Here is an 18714-nt window from a genome sequence, read left to right on the forward strand (position 1 = left end):
TACCATCTAGTACTGGAATAGTGAGAACTTACCAACAGGGTACTTTTTATAAACCTGAACTTAGGATGCTATCTAGTGGGGAAATAGCAGAAGTGACTACAGGCTCAGATAAAATAAGCAGCTTGCTTAGAATTTCTGGAAAGACAGGCACAAAGCCAGATTATGAAGACTAGAGTAAAAATATCTAGTATGTCAATGTCCAGATGATGTTGCATCCCCACAAGCATGAAGAACTTCTCAGGAAATCATCACGTCCCTGAATGGTCAAAATAAGATGCCAGAGACAAATCAAATGATAACCAGTACAGGTGAACTGTTGGAGCAAGAATTAAAAATAGTTGTTTTAAGGAAACTTCAATAAAACACAGAGAAGTAATGTGATAGTCTAATAGGGAAAATTAACAGTGAGATAGAAGCAATTCAACAAAATCAAATAGAAAATCTTGAGATGAAAATATATTAAGCAAAATAAAAAATGTGATAGAAGGCATCAGTACAGAATGTATCAGAAGAATCAGTAAGCTTGAAGCAAGGCTATTTGAAAATATATAGTTGGAGGAGAAAAAGAAAAGAATGAAGAAGAATGCAAAAAAATCTATAGGAACTTTTTGTTTCTTTATTTTTCTTTATGACCATGTTAAGTTGCTATCAGTTCAAAATAGCTTGTTATAATCAAATGATAGTTTTTGTCAACCACAAAGTAACATCTACAACAGACAGAAAAAAAGTAATAAGCAAGGAATCAAAATACACTACTAGAGTAAATTACCCACAAATGAAGAGTACAAGACAGAGAGACAGAAAGAAATGAACTATAATAAAATTAGAAAACACATCACAAAATGGTGGTAGTAAGAATTTATCTATTCATAATTACTTTAAATGTCAATGGATTTAATTCTCCAATAAAAACATATAGGGTGGCCAAATGATAATAAAGCAAGACTCAACTATATGTTGTTTACAAGAAACTCACTTCACCTTGAGGGACATATACAAACTGCAAGTGAAGAGATGGTATAAGATATTCCATGTAAATAGACCCTTTCTCCCCATAGAGCAGGAGTAGCCATTCTTTAACCAGATAATACAGACTTCAAACTAAAAGCAATTAAAATAGACAACGACTGAATAGACACTTCGCAGAAGAAGAAATACAATTAGCCAATAAACATATGAGACAATGTTCAACATCTCCAGCAATTAGAGAAATGCAATTTGAAAGTACAATGAGATTTCATCTTAATCCAGTCATAATGGCAATTATCAAGAATACAATTAACAATAAATGTTGGCAAGGATGTGTGGGAAAAGGTAGACTCATACATTGCTGGTGGGACTGCAAATTGGTGCAACCACTCTGGAAAGCAGTATGGAGATTCTTTAAAAAGCTTGGAATGGAACCGTCATTTGACCCATCTATCTCACTCCTTGGTCTATACCCTAAAGACTTAAAAACACCATACTACAGTAATGCAGTCACTTCAATGTTTATAGTAGCACAATTCATAATTGCTAAATGTGGAAGCGACCTAGCTGCCCTTTAATAGATGATTGAATAAAGAAACTGTGGTACCTATACACAATGAAATATTACTCAGCCTTAAAGAAGAATTGAAATTATGTCATTTGCTGGTAAATGGATGGAACTGGAGAATATGCTAAACGAAATGAGCCAATCCCCAAAAACCAAAGGCTGAAAGTTGTTTCTGATATGTGGATGCTAACTCAAAATTAGCAGGGTGGAGGTGGGTGGTGAAGAAGAGAAGTTCATTGCATTAGACAAAGGGGAATGAAGGGAGTGAGGTGATGGGAATGGGAAAAGCAGTAGAATAAATTGGATATAACTTTCCTATTTTCATTAATGAGTACATCAGCAGTGTAACTCCACATCACTTACAACCACAAAAATGGGAACTTATACTCCAGGTATATATAATATGTTAAAATACACTCTACTGTCATGTATAATTAAAAAGAACAAATAAAAAGTGTAAAAAAATAGATAAGAAAGATCATTATACATTGATGAAGGAATCAAACCAGCAAGAGGAAATAACAATTCTAAATAAATATATAAGCACCCACTATGGAGCATCAAGGTACATAAAGTAAATAATAATAGACCTAAAGGGAGAGATAGATACCAATACGATAATTATAGGGGCCTTTAATGGCCTACTTTCAGCAATGGACAAATCATCCATCTAGAAACTCAAAAAAGAAGCAGCAGAATTAAATAGTACCATAGACCAAATGGACCTGATAGGCATCTACAAAACATTTCAACCCACAGCTGCAGAATACATATTCTTCTTGTCAGCACATGAATCATTATTCAGAAAGATCATATGCAGCCCTTTTCACCAAGATGGCGCCGAAAGCTAAGAAGGAAGCTCCTGCCCCTCCCAAAGCTGAAGCCAAAGCAAAAGCTTTGAAAGCCAAGAAAGCAGTGTTGAAGGGTGTCCACAGTCATAAAAAGAAGAAGATCCGCACGTCACCTACCTTCCGGCGACCCAAGACATTGCGGCTCCGGAGGCAGCCCAAATATCCTCGGAAGAGCGCCCCCAGGAGAAACAAGCTTGACCACTATGCCATCATCAAATTCCCTCTGACCACTGAGTCAGCCATGAAGAAGATTGAAGACAACAACACACTTGTGTTTATTGTGGATGTCAAGGCAAACAAACACCAGATCAAACAAGCTGTAAAGAAGCTCTATGACATGGATGTGGCCAAGGTTAACACCCTGATCAGGCCTGATGGAGAGAAAAAGGCATATGTGCGACTGGCTCCTGATTATGATGCTTTGGATGTTGCCAATAAAATTGGGATCATCTAAACAAAGTCCAGCTGTCTAATTCTAAATATACTTTGTTTTTTCCAACATAAAAAAAAGATCATATGCAATGTTATGAAATGGACTCAACCAAACCAATTTTTAAAAATTGAAATACCAGCTAGTATCTTTTTCAAATCCAATGAAAGAAACCTGACACCAGTAACAAGGAAAACATTGGAAATTATACAAATACATGGAAATTAAACAACTTAACTTTTTTTACAGCTAAAGTTTTTTATTGATGCATTATAATTATACATAATAATGGGTGTATTATGCCATATTTGTACATGCACATAACATAATTTGATAACCCTAAATTTCCAGTACCTTCCCTTTCCCTTCTTTCTTGCCTCCAACTATCCACTTGCTCTACTCTACTTATCTCCCCTGTATTAATTATATACATGCACAATCACACACACACACACACACACACACACACATGATTCATTGTGGTATATTTGTTCATGAGATGGGCATAGCATAATTTGCTAGATTTCATTCTCAGGTACTTCCCCATTTCCTTCCCTTTTTCCTCCCTCTCTTTTTCTTAAATTAAAAAAAAATTATTATTGGTTCTTTTTAGTTATACATGCCAGTAGAATCCATTTTGATATAATAATAGAAGCATGCAATAGACCTTCTAATTAGGAACCCATTATTGTGGATGTACATGATGGTGAGATTCACTGCAGTGGATTCATATAGGAACATTGGAAAAATTATGTCAGGTTCATTCCACTGCCTTTCCTTTTCCTATTTTCCCTCCCTTCCCTTCATTCCCCTTTATCTAATCTACTGAATTTCTGTTCTTGTCCTCCCCGCTCTTCATTCCTCCCTCTTGATCCCCTTTCTCTATTCTATTTGTCTTTCTTCTGTTTTTGAAAACAACTTACTCTTGAGTATTAAATAAATCAAGAAGGAAATCAAAACATTTCTTGGAACAAATGAAAATGTGAGATATGGCAAAAGCAGTAATAAGAGAGAAGTTAATAGTAATCAAGATCTATGTCAGAAAACCAGAAAGACCTCAAATAAACCACCTATCACAGAAGCTCACGGAACTAAAAACAAACAAACAAACAAACTAACAAACAAACCCAAAATTAGTAGAAGGAAGGAAATAATAATGGTGAGATTAGAAATTAATGAGAGACTAAAAAATACAAAAGATCAACAAAATGAAGAGCCAGTTCTTTGAAAAGATAAAGAAAATTCATAAGCCCTTAGCTAGTCTAACTAAGAAAAAGAGAGAAAATATTCAAATAAAATCAGAAATGAAAAGAAAGACAACTAATGTCAAGGAAAGAAAAAGGACCATTAGTGATTTTTATGAACAACTACACATCAACAATTTTGATAACTTAGAGGAATAAAAATTCCTGGACTCACACACAAAACCAAGACTGAATGATGAAGAAATAAAAAGCCTGAAATGACTAACCCCAAGCAACAAGATTAAATCAGTAATAAAATGCTGTTTATCAAAGAAAAGCCCATGACCAGATGGCTTCACTATTGAAAGAATATCAATTCTTCTTAAAGTACTCCAAGAATTGAAGAAGAGGGAATCCTTCCAAATACACAAGACCAGCATTATACTGATACCAACACCAGACAAGGACCAAACAGAAATAAAGCGATATGTAGACCAATATCCTTGATGATCATATATGCAAAAATCCTCAAAACAAAAACAAAAGACCCTGAAAAACGATCAAACTGATTCCAATAGCACACTAAAAACATGATCAAGTGGGATTCATCTCAGGGCTGCAAGGACGGTTAAACATGTGCAAATCAATAAATGACACACCATATCCCAGAATGAGGAACAAAAGTCATGATCATCTCAACAGTTGTGGAAAAGGCATTTGATGAAACTGAACATTCCTTCATGACAGACCAAAATTAAGAACACAAGAAGTATGATAAAGAAAATATATATTAAATATGTAACATTATATTGAATGGGAAAGGTTGAAAAATTTCTAACATCTTAGAACAAGACAAAGGTATCCCTTTTCACTGCTCTTATTCACCAGTAATGGAAATCCTAGACAGAGTAATCAGGAAAGAGAAAGAAATAAAGGGCATCCAAATTGAACATAACCTTATATAAAGAAAACCTCAAAGATAGCACCAAAAAAACTATTAGATATAGGTGACTCTATGACCAGTGTGATTCTGCAATCTGTACACTTAGAAAAATGAGAAATTATACCCCAATGATACAAATGTATGAATTGCCAAGATCATTATAATGTCATGTGTAGATAATAAAAAAAACTATTAGAACTAACGAACAACATCAGTAGAGTTGTATGATACAAAATCAATATGCAAAATCAGTGCCATTACTGTACAACATTGGCGAATTGTCTGAACTAGAAATCAAGAAAGCAAAAACAACAGCAGCAAAAACCAAATATCTAGGAATAAAATTTAATCAAAGAAGTTAAAGATTTCTACAGTGAAAACTATCAAACTACAATGATAAGGGCTGGGGTTGGAGCTCAGTGGTTGAGCACTCACCTATCATGTGTGAGACACTGGGTTTGATCCTCAGCACCACATAAAAAATGAATAAAATTAAAGGTATTGTGTCCATCTACAACTAAAAATATGCAATCCCTACCGATATACCAATGACATTCTTCACAGAATTAGAAAAAAAAATCTTAAAATTTATATGAGACCATAAAACTTCCCAAATAGCAAAAGCCATCTTGAACAAAAAGAACAAAGCAGGAGTCATTATACTACCTGACTTAAAAATACGCTACAAAGCTATAGCATTCAAAACAACTTGGTAGCCCGGTGTTGTGGCACACATCTGTAATCTCAGAGGCTCAGGAGGCTGAGGCAGGAGGATTGTGAGCTCAAAGCCAGCCTCAGCAAAAGCGACATGCTAAGCAACCCAGTGAGATCCTGTCTCTAAATAAAATGCAAAATAGGGCTGTGGATGTGGCTCAGTGGTGGAGTGCCTCTGATTTTAATCCCTGGTACCAATCCAAACCAAACAAAAACCAGAAAACCAAAACCAAACCAAACTAAACCAAACCAAAACAAAACAAAACCAAAAACAAACAACAACAACAACAACAACCAAAACCAAAAAACCCAACAACTTGCTGTTAATGTGAAAACAGACATAGAACAATGGTAACAGAATAGAGAGGCTAAAAGTAAACCCACACATCTATAGCTAACTGATTTTTAAGAAAGGTGCGAAGAATATGCACTGGAGAAAGGACAGACTTTTCAATAAATGGTGCCAGGACAATTTGGTATCCACATACAGAAAAATCAAACTATACCCTTATCTCATTCCAGTTATAAAAATCAACTCAAATGGAATAAAGATTTAAAGGTGGAACATGAAGCTATGAAACTACTTGAAGAACACATGGGAGAAATGCTTCAGGATTTGGGGCAAGGATTTTTTTTTTTTTTTAGATGAGACTCTGAACCACAAGAAACAAAAGCAAATGTCAACAAATGGGATTGCATCAAACTAAGAAGCTTCTACACACAACAAAGGAAACAATCAACAGAATGCAGAGAAAACCTAAAAAATAGGAAAATTTTTTTTGCAAATTATACGTCTGACAGGAAGGAGGTTGATATCCAGAATATGTAAGATACTCCCAAAACTCAATAGTAAAAAAAAACAAATCACTCTATTAACAATGGACAATAGATCTAAATCAATATTTTTTTCAAAAGAAGATAAATGTGACCAACATATATATGAAATTGCTCAACATCATTCATGAAAGAAATGCAAATCAAAACCACAATTCGATATCCTATCAACTTACCATAGTAAGAATTGTTATTATAAAAAAGACAAAAGAAAATAAGAGCTTGTGAGGATGCAGAGAAAGGGAATAATGGCACAGTGGTGGGAGTGTAAATTAGTACAGCCATTATGGAAAACAGTATGGAGGGTCCTCAGCATATTAAAAATAGAACTACCACATGATCCAGAAAATTCACTTTTGGATATATAGTCAAAAGACGTGAAATCAGTGTGTCAGAGATACCTGTATCCTCATGTCTATTGCATCTCTATACAGTATACCCAAGAAATGAAGAGAATTTAAGTGTACATCAACTGATGAATGGATGAAGACATTGTGGTACACAATGGGACATTGTAAGAGTGAAATTCTGCCATTTGCAACAATGTGGAGAGAAGTGTCTCATTATGTTAAGTGTAATAAACCAGAAACAGAAAGATAAATACCACACAGTCTCACTCATAGAAGTTGAGAGTAGAATGGTGGTTACTAGAGGCTGGAGAGAATAGGTTGGAGAGTAGTAAGTAGTTCTGGTGTGCTATTGCATGGCAGGGTGACAATAGATAACAATTAAGTTCTGTTTATTTCAAAAAGTTAAAAGAAAGCAGTTTGAAAGTTTTCTATAAAGAAATGATAACTGTTTAACCAATTTTAAACATTATACAATACATACATTTATTAAAATATATAATATCCCATTAATACATATATTTTTAAAAATATTTTAATGTATCAATTAAAAATAAAAAATATCAAAATTTATGAGAGGCATCTAATGAAGTATTTGAAGAAAATTTATTAAAAAGGAGAAATTTAGAAAAAAATGATTCATGTTCCATCCTGGAAATTAGAAGAATGTAAATAAAATAAATGAACATAAAAACTATAACATGAAATAATAAAGATGAGAGAAAAAAATTAAAGAAATTATAAACCCCCCAAAGCACAAATCAACATAATACAAAACTTATAATTTGAAAGAGCTAATTCAATAGACAAACTTTTAGCAACACTGATTGAGAAAGTACAAAAAAGTTCTAAATAAACATTTGAAGTTTTTCTGAGTGAGAATATAAAAGAAAATATAGATCATACATGGTTGAGAGGTTAAAGGGCTGGGTCTGGGGCTCAACGGTAGAGTGTTCACCTCGCATGTGTGAGGCCCTGGGTTTGATCCTCAGTACCACATAAATAAAAAATAAAGGTACTGTGTTCACCTACAACTAAAAAATATATATTAAAAAAAAGAGAGGTTAAATATAAATAAAATTAAAAAAATCACTAAATTGTTTAAAAACCATGAATGAATACCACGAACAACTTATAAAAATGAAAATTAAAAAATGATTTTTGTGAGAAAAAAATATTACCAAAATTGACCCCAAAATAAAATGAATAACTACTAAAAAATGTAATTAATAATTCAGTTTCCTTTCTCTCAAAGATATAAAGTTCAGATGGTCTTCCAGATTAATTTTTTTTTCCAGATTTTTGAAACGCTTATTTTATTTTTTTTAATTGTTTATTGTTGGCTGTTCAAAACATTACATAGTTCTTGATATATCATATTTCACAATTTGATTCAAGTGGGTTATGAGCTCCCATTTTTACCCCATATACAGATTGCAGAATCACATCAGTTACACATCCATTGATTTACATATTGCCATACTAGTGTCTGTTGTATTCTGCTGCCTTTCCTATCCTCTACTATCCCCCCTCCCCTTCCCTCCCCTCCCCTCCCCTCTTCTCTCTCTGCCCCCTCTACTGACATTCGTTTGTCCCCCTTATATTATTTTTCCCCTTCCCCTCAATTCCTCTTGTATGTACTTTTGTATAACCCTGAGGGTCTCCTTCCATTTCCATGCATTTTCCCTTCTCTCTCCCTTTCCCTCCCACCTCTCATCCCTGTTTAATGTTAATCTTTTTCTCATGCTCTTCGACCCTACTCTGTTCTTAGTTACTCTCCTTATATCAAAGAAGACATTTGGCATTTGTTTTTTAGGGATTGGCTAGCTTCACTTAGCATAATCTGCTCTAATGCCATCCATTTCCCTGTAAATTCTATGATTTTGTCATTTTTTAATGCAGAGTAATACTCCATTGTGTATAAATGCCACATTTTTTTTATCCATTCATCCATTGAAGGGCATCTAGGTTGGTTCCACAGTCTAGCTATTGTGAATTGTGCTGCTATGAACATCGATGTAGCAGTGTCCAAGTAGCATGCTCTTTTTAGGTCTTCAGGGAATAGACCGAGAAGGGGAATAGCTGGGTCAAATGGTGGCTCCATTCCCAGCTTTCCAAGAAATCTCCATACTGCTTTCCAAATTGGCTGCACCAATTTGCAGTCCCACCAGCAATGTACACGTGTACCCTTTTCCCCACATCCTCGCCAGCACTTGTTGTTGTTTGACTTCATAATGGCTGCCAATCTAACTGGAGTGAGGTGGTATCTTAGGGTGGTTTTGATTTGCATTTCTCTGACTGCTAGAGATGGTGAGCATTTTTTCATGTACTTGTTGATTGATTGTATGTCCTCCTCTGAGAAGTGTCTGTTCAGGTCCTTGGCCCATTTGTTGATTGGGTTGTTTGTTCTCTTATTGTCTAATTTTTGGAGTTCTTTGTATACTCTGGATATTAGGGCTCTATCTGAAGTGTGAGGAGTAAAGATTTGTTCCCAGGATGTAGGCTCTCTATTTACCTCTCTTATTGTATCTTTTGCTGAGAAAAAACTTTTTAGTTTGAGTAAGTCCCATTTGTTGATTCTAGTTATTAACTTTTGTGCTATGGGTGTCCTATTGAGGAATTTGGAGCCCGACCCCACAGTATGTAGATCGTAGCCAACTTTTTCTTCTATCAGACGGCGTGTCTCTGATTTGATATCAAGCTCCTTGATCCATTTTGAATTCACTTTTGTGCATGGCGAGAGAAAGGGATTCAGTTTCATTTTGTTGCATATGGATTTCCAGTTTTCCCAGCACCATTTGTTGAAGATGCTATCCTTCCTCCATTGCATGCTTTTAGCCCCTTTATCAAATATAAGATAGTTGTAGTTTTGTGGATTGGTTTCTGTGTCCTCTATTCTGTACCATTGGTCCACCCGCCTGTTTTGGTACCAGTACCATGCTGTTTTTGTTACTATTGCTCTGTAGTATAGTTTGAAGTCTGGTATCGCTATACCGCCTGATTCACACTTCCTGCTTAGCATTGTTTTTGCTATTCTGGGTCTTTTATTTTTCCATATGAATTTCATGATTGCTTTCTCTATTTCTACAAGAAATGCCGTTGGGATTTTGATTGGCATTGCATTAAACCTATAGAGAACTTTTGGTAATATCGCCATTTTGATGATGTTAGTTCTGCCTATCCATGAACAGGGTATATTTTTCCATCTTCTAAGATCTTCTTCTATTTCTCTCTTTAGGGTTCTGTAGTTTTCATTGTATAAGTCTTTCACCTCTTTTGTTAGGTTGATTCCCAAGTATTTTATTTTTTTTGAAGATATTGTGAATGGAGTGGTTGTCCTCATTTCCATTTCAGAGGATTTGTCGCTGATATACAGGAATGCCTTTGATTTATGCGTGTTGATTTTATATCCTGCCACTTTGCTGAATTCATTTATTAGCTCTAATAGTTTCTTTGTAGACCCTTTTGGGTCTGCTAGGTATAGAATCATGTCATCTGCAAATAGTGATAATTTAAGTTCTTCTTTTCCTATTTTAATGCCTTTAATTTCTTTTGTCTGTCTAATTGCTCTGGCCAGTGTTTCGAGAACTATGTTGAACAGAAGTGGTGAGAGAGGGCATCCCTGTCTTGTTCCAGATTTTAGAGGGAATGCCTTCAATTTTTCTCCATTCAGAATGATGCTAGCCTGAGGCTTAGCATAGATTGCTTTTACAATATTGAGGTATGTTCCTGTTATCCCTAGTTTTTCTAGAGTTTTGAACATAAAGGGATGCTGTACTTTGTCGAATGCTTTTTCTGCATCTATCGAGATGATCATATGGTTCTTATTTTTAAGTCTATTGATGTGGTGAATAACATTTATTGATTTCTGTATATTGAACCAGCCTTGCATCCCAGGGATGAATCCTACTTGATCATGGTGCACAATTTTTTTGATATGTTTTTGTATCCGAGTGGCCAGAATTTTATTGAGGATTTTTGCATGTAGGTTCATTAGAGATATTGGTCTGTAGTTTTCTTTCTTTGAAGTGTCTTTGTCTGGTTTAGGTATCAGGGTGATGTTGGCCTCGTAGAATGAATTTGGAAGTTCTCCCTCTTTTTCTATTTCCCGAAGTAGCTTGAAAAGTATTGGTATTAGTTCCTCTTTAAAGGTTTTGTAAAACTCTGCTGTATACCCATGCGGTCCTGGGCTTTTCTTAGTTGGTAGTCTTTTGATGGTTTCTTCTATTTCCTCAACTGATATTGGTCTGTTTAGGTTGTCTATATCCTCCTGACTCAATCTGGGCAGATCATATGACTTAACAAATTTATCTATGCCTTCACTATCTTCTAATTTATTGGAGTATAAGGATTCAAAATAATTTTTGATTATCTTCTGTATTTCTGAAGTGTCTGTTGTGATATTGCCTCTTTCATCCCGTATGTTAGTAATTTGAGTTCTCTTCTTTTCTTCGCTAGCATGGCTAAGGGTCTGTCGATTTTGTTTATTTTTTCAAAGAACCAACTTTTAGTTTTGTCAATTTTTTCAATTGTTTCTTTTGTTTCGATTTCATTAATTTCCGCTCTGATTTTAATTATTTCTTGCCTTCTACTTCTTTTGCTGTTGTTTTGCTCTTCTTTTTCTAGGATTTTGCGATGAAGTATGAGATCATTTATTTGTTGATTTTTTCTTTTTTTAAGGAATGAACTCCAAGCAATGAATTTTCCTCTTAGAACTGCTTTCAATGTGTCCCATAGATTCTGATATGTTGTGTCTGTGTTTTCATTAATCTCTAAGAATTTTTTAATTTCTTCCTTGATGTCTTCTATAACCCATTGATCATTCAGTAACCTATTGTTCATTCTCCAAGTGATGTATGCTTTTTCCTTCCTTCTTTTATCGTTGATTTTCAGTTCCATTCCATTATGATCAGATAGGATGCATGGTATTATCTCTACTCCTTTATATTGTCTAAGAGTTTCCCTGTGACATAATATATGATCTATTTTTGAGAAGGATCCATGTGCTGCTGAGAAAAAAGTGTAACTGCTTGATGTTGGGTGGTATATTCTATATATGTCAATTAAGTCTAGGTTATTAATTGTGTTATTGAGTTCTATAGTTTTCTTATTCAACTTTTGTTTGGAAGATCTGTCCAGTGGTGATAGAGGTGTGTTGAAGTCTCCCATGATTATTGTATGGTGGTCTATTAGACTCTTGAACTTGAGAAGAGTTTGTTTGATGAACATAGCTGCACCATTGTTTGGGGCATATATATTTATGATTGTTATGTCTTGTTGGTGTATGGTTCCCTTGAGCAGTATGTAGTGTCCCTCTTTATCCCTTTTGATTAACTTTGGCTTGAAATCTATTTTATTTGATATGAGTATGGATACTCCTGCTTGTTTCCGAAGTCCATATGAGTGATATGATTTTTCCCAACCTTTCACCTTCAGCCTATGTATGTCTTTTCCTATCAAATGCGTCTCCTGTAGGCAGCATATTGTTGGGTCTTGTTTTGTGATCCATTCTACTAGCCTGTGTCTCTTGATTGGTGAGTTTAAGCCATTAACATTTAGGGTTATTATTGAGATATGGGTTGTTCTTCCAGCCATATTTGTTTATTTATGTTACTAAACATGGTTTGTTTTCCTCTTTGATTATTTTCCCCCCTTTAGTGTCCTACCTCCCACTGTTGGTTTTCATTGTTATTTTCCATTTTCTCTTCCTGTAATGTTTTGCCGAGGATGTTTTGAAGAGATGGTTTTCTAGCTGCAAATTCTTTTAACTTTTGTTTATCGTGGAAGGTTTTAATTTCATCTTCCATCCTGAAGCTTAATTTCGCTGGAAACACAATTCTTGGTTGGAACCCATTTTCTTTCAGTGTTTGAAATATGTTATTCCAGGATCTTCTAGCTTTCAGAGTCTGTGTTGAAAGATCAGCTGTTATCCTGATTGGCTTACCCCTAAATGTGATCTGCTTCCTTTCTCTTGTAGCTTTTTAAATTCTCTCCTTATTCTGTATGTTGGGCATCTTCATTATAATGTGTCTAGGTGTGGTTCTCTTATGATTTTGCACATTCGGCGTCCTGTAGGCTTCTAGGATTTGGGGTTCTGTCTCATTCTTCAAGTCTGGGAAGTTTTCTCGTATTATTTCATTGAATAGATTGCTCATTCCTTTTGTTTGAAACTCTGTCCCTTCCTGTATCCCAATGACTCTTAATTTTGGTCTCTTGATGTTATCCCATATTTCTTGGATGTTCTGCTCATGGTTTCTTAACAGTCTTGCTGAGCTGTCTATGTTCTTTTCAAGTTGAAATACTTTATCTTCATTGTCTGATGTTCTGTCTTCTAAGTGTTCTACTCTGCTGGTAGTATTCTCAATTGAGTTTTTAAGTTGGCTTATTGCTTCCTGCATTTCTAGGATTTCTGTTTGTTTGTTTTTTATAACCTCTATTTCCCTGTATAGTTGATCTTTTGCTTCTTGGATTTGTTTATGTAATTCATTGTTGAAGTGATCTTTCATTGTCTGATTTTGCTGTCTGATGTCTTCCTTGAGACTCCAGATCATCTGAAGCATGTATATCCTGAATTCTTTATCTGACATTCCATCTGCTGCAGCTATTACCTCTTCTAACGTTGAGTTGACCTGCAATGCTTGTGGTCCTTTCTTTCCTTGTCTCTTCATACTGTTCGCGTTCCTTTCTACTTGGTGAAACTGTTGTGCTATTGAATTTTCCCCCTATATATTTATATTGGTCTTGTATAGTTGCAAAGTCTCCCTCGCAGGCGCGGGCGGCGGCTCTGCCCCTCCTCCAATTGGGGCAATGTGCCTACCACGCCAGCAGGCCGCTGGGCCTGCTCTGCCGGTCGGTAGCAGGTCCGCCGACCTTGCAGGAGTGGGCGGCGGCTCTGTCCCTCTGCGGGCCACTAGGCTTGTTCTGTCGGTGGTCACAGTTCTGTCTACTTTGCAGGCGCAGGCAGCGGCACTGCCCCTCTGCAGGCCTCTGGGGCTGTACTGCCAGTGGGTCGCAGGTCCGCCTACCTTGCAGGCGCGGGGGGGGCGGCTCTACCCTTCCTCAGGCCACTGGGCCTGTTCTGTCTCTCGGTTGCAGGTCTGGCCTGTTCTGATGGTGGTCACAGTTCCGTCTACCTTGCAGGCGCGGGGGGGAGGGGGCGGCTCTGCCTCTCAGCAGGCCGCTGCTCCTCTTCTGCCGGTGGGTCGCAGGCCCGCCTACCTTGCAGGAGTGATTGGAAGCTCTGCCCCTCCGCGGGCCACTGGGCCTTTTCTGTCAGTGGTCACAGTTCCGCCTACCTGGCAGGCGCGGTGGGTGGGGGGGCGGCTCTGCCCCTCAGCAGGCCGCTGGGCCTGTTCTGTGGGTGGTCACAGTTCCCTCTACCTTGCCGGCGCAGGGGGAGGGGGCGGCTCTGCCTCTCAGCAGGCCGCTGCTCCTCTTCTGCCGGTGGGTCGCAGGCCCGCCTACCTTGCAGGAGTGATTGGAAGTTCTGTCCCGCCGCGGGCCACTGGGCCTTTTCTGTCGGTGGTCACAGTTCCACCTACCTGGCAGGCGCGGGGGGTGGGGGGCGGCTCTGCCCCTCAGCAGGCCGCTGGGCCTGCTCTGTGCGTGGTCACAGTTCCCTCTACCTTGCCGGTGCAGGGGGAGGGGGAGGCTCAGCCTCTCAGCAGGCCACTGCTCCTCTTCTGCCGGTGGGTGGCAGGCCCGCCTACCTTGCAGGAGTGATTGGAAGCTCTGTCCCGCTACAGGCCACTGGGCCTTTTCTGTCGGTGGTCACCGTTCCACCTACCTGGGAGGCGCGGGGGGTGGGGGGCGGCTCTGCCCCTCAGCAGGCCGCTGGGCCTGCTCTGTGCGTGGTCCCTTCCAGATTAATTTGACCTGATATTTAAAAAACAGAAATTCTTGTTTTACATATATTCATCAGGAACAAGAAGAATAAAATTTACCTAATTAATTTTTTTTTAAATCAAGTGGTAGACTTATTGGCTATTTCTATTATATTATAGGTAAAATATGTCAATTTAGGACATTCCAAACCTCGTTTTGGCTTCCTGTTATAATGAAAAACCAGTGTCAGGCACATAGGCAGAGAATCATGGACAAGAGAAGTAAGTTGATGCTGGTTCACATGTCTATCATGAGTCATTCTGCAGTTACTGGGACTGTTTCATTTGTTTTTTCTTCATAGGATAGCGCCTTTCTCTTTCCAAATTCTTGTAGATGTTGGTTCCTAGGTGTGCAGGAGATACACTGTTTACAACTTTGGCACTCTGAAGGGCAAGAGGTCTTCCCTTTAGCTCTGTTTTTTTTCTCCAGCAATGATTTTCCCTGTGTAACCCTTTTTCCTGTCTGTAGGAACAGTTAAACCAGCAATGAGGGACACTACAGGCTTGGCATTTGGACCTGAATTGTGTTGCTTCAAAATTCTGCAGCATTTTTTCCCCCTGCATAACAACCAATTTCATCAATCAATAGGATCTCTTCTGTTGGTTGAATCATTCAGAAAGATTTCAAGGCAGTCAATAAAATTTGTTCCATTAAAATAAATCCCAGTGGCTTGTGAGGCTGGGGCAGGAGGCGCTCACAAGTTCAAAGGTAGCTTCAACAACTCAGCAAGGCCCTAAGCAACTAAGTTAGATCCTGTCTCAAAATTAAAAGTAAAAAGGGCTGGGGATGTGGCTCAGTGGTTAAGTGCCCCTGAGTTCAATCCCTGGTACAAAAACAGCAACAACAACAACAACAAAAAAAAAACAAAAAAAACCCCAACGCCATGTACAAAGTCTGCCTCTTCCCAATTTGGTATCTCGTGAACTGCTTCACAAGTCAGGGCACCAGATCTGGATACAATGCCAATTCTTTTTTCTTGTAAATATGTCCAGGCATGAGGCCAATTTTGCATTCTCCAGGAACAATGGCCTGATTAGCCTTGTCCTTTCCTGAGACAGCAGCTTGTGATTGACTGGTACCCTGTCCTGTTGTGGGAAAACTTCATAATTCACACAACCAAGGGCATTTCTGCCTTAACAGCTTCATCAATGGCAGTAGCAGCAAGAGGAGGAGGGATATAAGTGACAGAAGCTGTCCCTCCTGTCTGTTCTGTCCTTCATAGAATTAATGTCAGATAAGCCCAGATGTGTCTTGCCTTCTTTCCCGGAGTGATTCCGCCAACAAGTTTAGTGCCATATTCCAATGCCTGCTGGGTATAAAAGATGTCCTGTTTACCAGTGAAACCCTGGCAAATAACCTTTTATATTTTTACCAACACAGAGATGTTTCTGGGAAGCTGCCTAGGATCAATGTGGAAATCCATTCTGTTGGAGGAGGAAGGTGCATGACAGGAGGTGAGCCATAGCAAGGCAGCTGCTGCTGGGGACCATGGTAGTGGTGGCAGCTGCCCAACTGATTTTCATAAGCTGAATCTATGATGTGCAAACTGAACAAGGACAACAAAAGAAATACTGATTGTATATGCAGTTCTCTTTTAATCATAGATGCAAAGGACAAAAATGAAAATTAGGAACCTCAGAGGAGACTATGTCCCCTGACCTACACTTCTACACAAGAGCATTCAAACCTTTTAGCCACTCTAACTTCCCTTTTTTAAAAAATTCCAATTTAGCAGGGAAAATGAAGCTCTTAGCAAAAAAAAAATTATGTCATAGAAGGGCATTATACTTATGCAGTTTGTGTGACATTTTAGAAGTTTATCCCAAGAGAAAAATGATGCTGTGAAACCATTGTTCCAAATCATCAAGGGTCCTACTGGATCAGTTAGGATGTCTGAGAAGATGAGAAAGCAGTGGCCAAGTTTTTCTCCACTACTTTCCAAAAAGAGTGTGTCTGACTAAACAAGATTTAGATTCCAATCTGTAGACATTAATGGAACAGTTACTGTGACTTTTATCTACCAATGTAAGCAGTTTTTCTTGAAAAATCAAAAATTTGAACAGCCCTTATTATTATGATCAGTTGTGGTAATATTTAGCCTCTCTTAAGAAATATGAGATATCAGTGGAATTGTGGTTTTGTGTGACTGTCTGTCTTCATCCATTCTCTTAGGTGCAAAACTCATTTAGAGAACAAATTCAGTGAGAAAGACTTTCCTCTTGAAATATTGACTGTAATATGTAGATTGATATCTTAAAAAACCTTTACTATCATGGACTGCCCTGGTTCAGGGCAGTTGCCTCATTCATCTTAAGGATTGCTAATTCTTCTGGTTGAGGGTCCTTTCAACCTTTAAGATAATTAACTAATAAGTCCAAGTCCTGGATGGAGGCCAAGTGACAGACTTGGCTTTTTATTTTCCTTTTTTATTATTAGTCCTTTGGTGGAGGTAGAGAAGGCAGGGAAAGAGATTCTGAGTAATGAGTGGTTACTCTATGCTTATTATTAATTTTTCTTTCCACTCTCTTCTCTCTCTTTCCATTTAATTTGAATTTTTATTTCAACTTTGGATGTAGTATTGGATGGTACCTTCTGTTCTAGTAGACGTTTGTTTATTCATATGAGATGAAAAAACATTTCCATTATTTTTGTTTCCTCTATAAAATTCCAGATGCTTTATGATCAATTGAAAGTTTAAAATTCAGAACATTTTATCCGAAGTAGGAAGATAACTTTCTTTTAAAAACGTTCACTTCCTTTTAAAACATGACTTAAAATAGATGACCATAGCCTTTTAAATTATGTCTTTCCTCCTCACAATGAGCTGGTCTGTTTTGTCATTGATTCTCTTAAAGTTTCACTCTCTTGGAGAGTTTTGTGTCTGCACCTTTTCCTAGGCTTCCTTTAGTTTTCACTCTCTGGTTCTTCTAATCTCCTGATTTAAAAATTCTTAAAATGTATTCCCTGATCCATTTTCCATGTGAATTCTTATGTTACATAGGTACCTTGATAAATATGTGATTCTGATCAGTTTTGTGTGATTGAAATGCTAAACATAATCATTGAGATCCTGATCTGTGCCCAACCCTAGGGTAGGTGTGGAGGACACAAAGATGAACTAAGCCAAGGATCAGTCCCAGGAATTTACCAGTATAATAGAGAAAACACAGAGCTGGGGAGCAGAAAATGGCGCCAGACTCAGGTAGGAGGAAGTTTTGGAGAAAGTTAGAACCAACTTGTTTCTTGAAGAATGAGGAATGCTTAATTTAAGTAGGAGAGAGGAGTTAGGTAGAAAGTATTGCAGGCAGAGGAGACAGCCTGAGCAAAATGGTGAGAGACACTTGAGATTGGAGAGATTTGAGGAATGGCACCAGACTTGGTCTTGCTAGATTCTAAAGGGTGTGAGGCAAAGCTGCAGAACCAGAAGAGGGCCAGTGACCTCAATTCTGTATGTATGTAGTGATTCTCAAACTTTGAGGCTTGTTTGTCCTTCTACTACTCACATAACATTCACAAGCATTCAGCCAGGAATATCATATTGCATTAGAAGGAGAGGGTGTCCTTGATGGAGACATCACTGTGAGAACTATTCTTCCTATATGATTTTATTTTGGGACCTGTCTTTTCTTAAGAATTTATTTATGCTTCTTGGAGGAAAAAAAAAAGAATTCTCAAGTAACAACAATATATGTAGATGAGAAAGAGTTCCTGTGTTTAATTCAGGTAGATTACCAGATATCTTTCGTAGTTAAAACCAAATTTAATTCTTGTTTTAAGAAGCTTTATCCAAGGTAATTGATGCAGAAAATTACCACAAAGGATTACTCCCAACATAATTCTAATAAAAAGTTTTGACTTACATACTTAAAATGAGGTTCAAGTATATTTTTGTGAATTGTATTCCTTATTTTTAGGTCTAATTACAATACTTAGGACCTGAAATCAGTTTCTGGGAATTAGGGACACACTAAAATTTGGCACAATTTGTAG

The 18714-nt window shown here is 37.5% G+C and overlaps 1 protein-coding gene and 1 pseudogene across 1 annotated transcript; one reads left to right on the forward strand and one right to left on the reverse strand.

The window, feature by feature from the left end:
• Nucleotides 1-2362: 2362 nt before the first annotated feature.
• LOC124084883 (large ribosomal subunit protein uL23) lies at nt 2363-2898 on the forward strand. Its single transcript, XM_046432320.2, has one exon. It carries the CDS (start codon nt 2372-2374, stop codon nt 2840-2842), a length of 471 nt encoding a protein of 156 aa, XP_046288276.1. The 5' UTR covers nt 2363-2371; the 3' UTR covers nt 2843-2898.
• Nucleotides 2899-14990: 12092 nt separating this feature from the next.
• On the reverse strand, nt 14991-16226 carry LOC124083195 (succinate--CoA ligase [ADP/GDP-forming] subunit alpha, mitochondrial-like; annotated as a pseudogene).
• Between the last annotated feature and the right edge of the window lie 2488 nt (nt 16227-18714).

The sequence above is a fragment of the Marmota monax genome, unplaced genomic scaffold (genome assembly GCF_021218885.2).
Source record: "Marmota monax isolate L192 unplaced genomic scaffold, Marmota_monax_Labrador192_F-V1.1 WCK01_AAM20220418_F8-fsc00013, whole genome shotgun sequence".
Lineage (NCBI taxonomy): Eukaryota > Metazoa > Chordata > Mammalia > Rodentia > Sciuridae > Marmota > Marmota monax.

Excerpts from the sequence above, each read along its gene's own strand:
- LOC124084883 (XM_046432320.2), top strand. The coding sequence starts at position 2,372 with ATGGCGCCGAAAGCTAAGAAGGAAGCTCCTGCCCCTCCCAAAGCTGAA.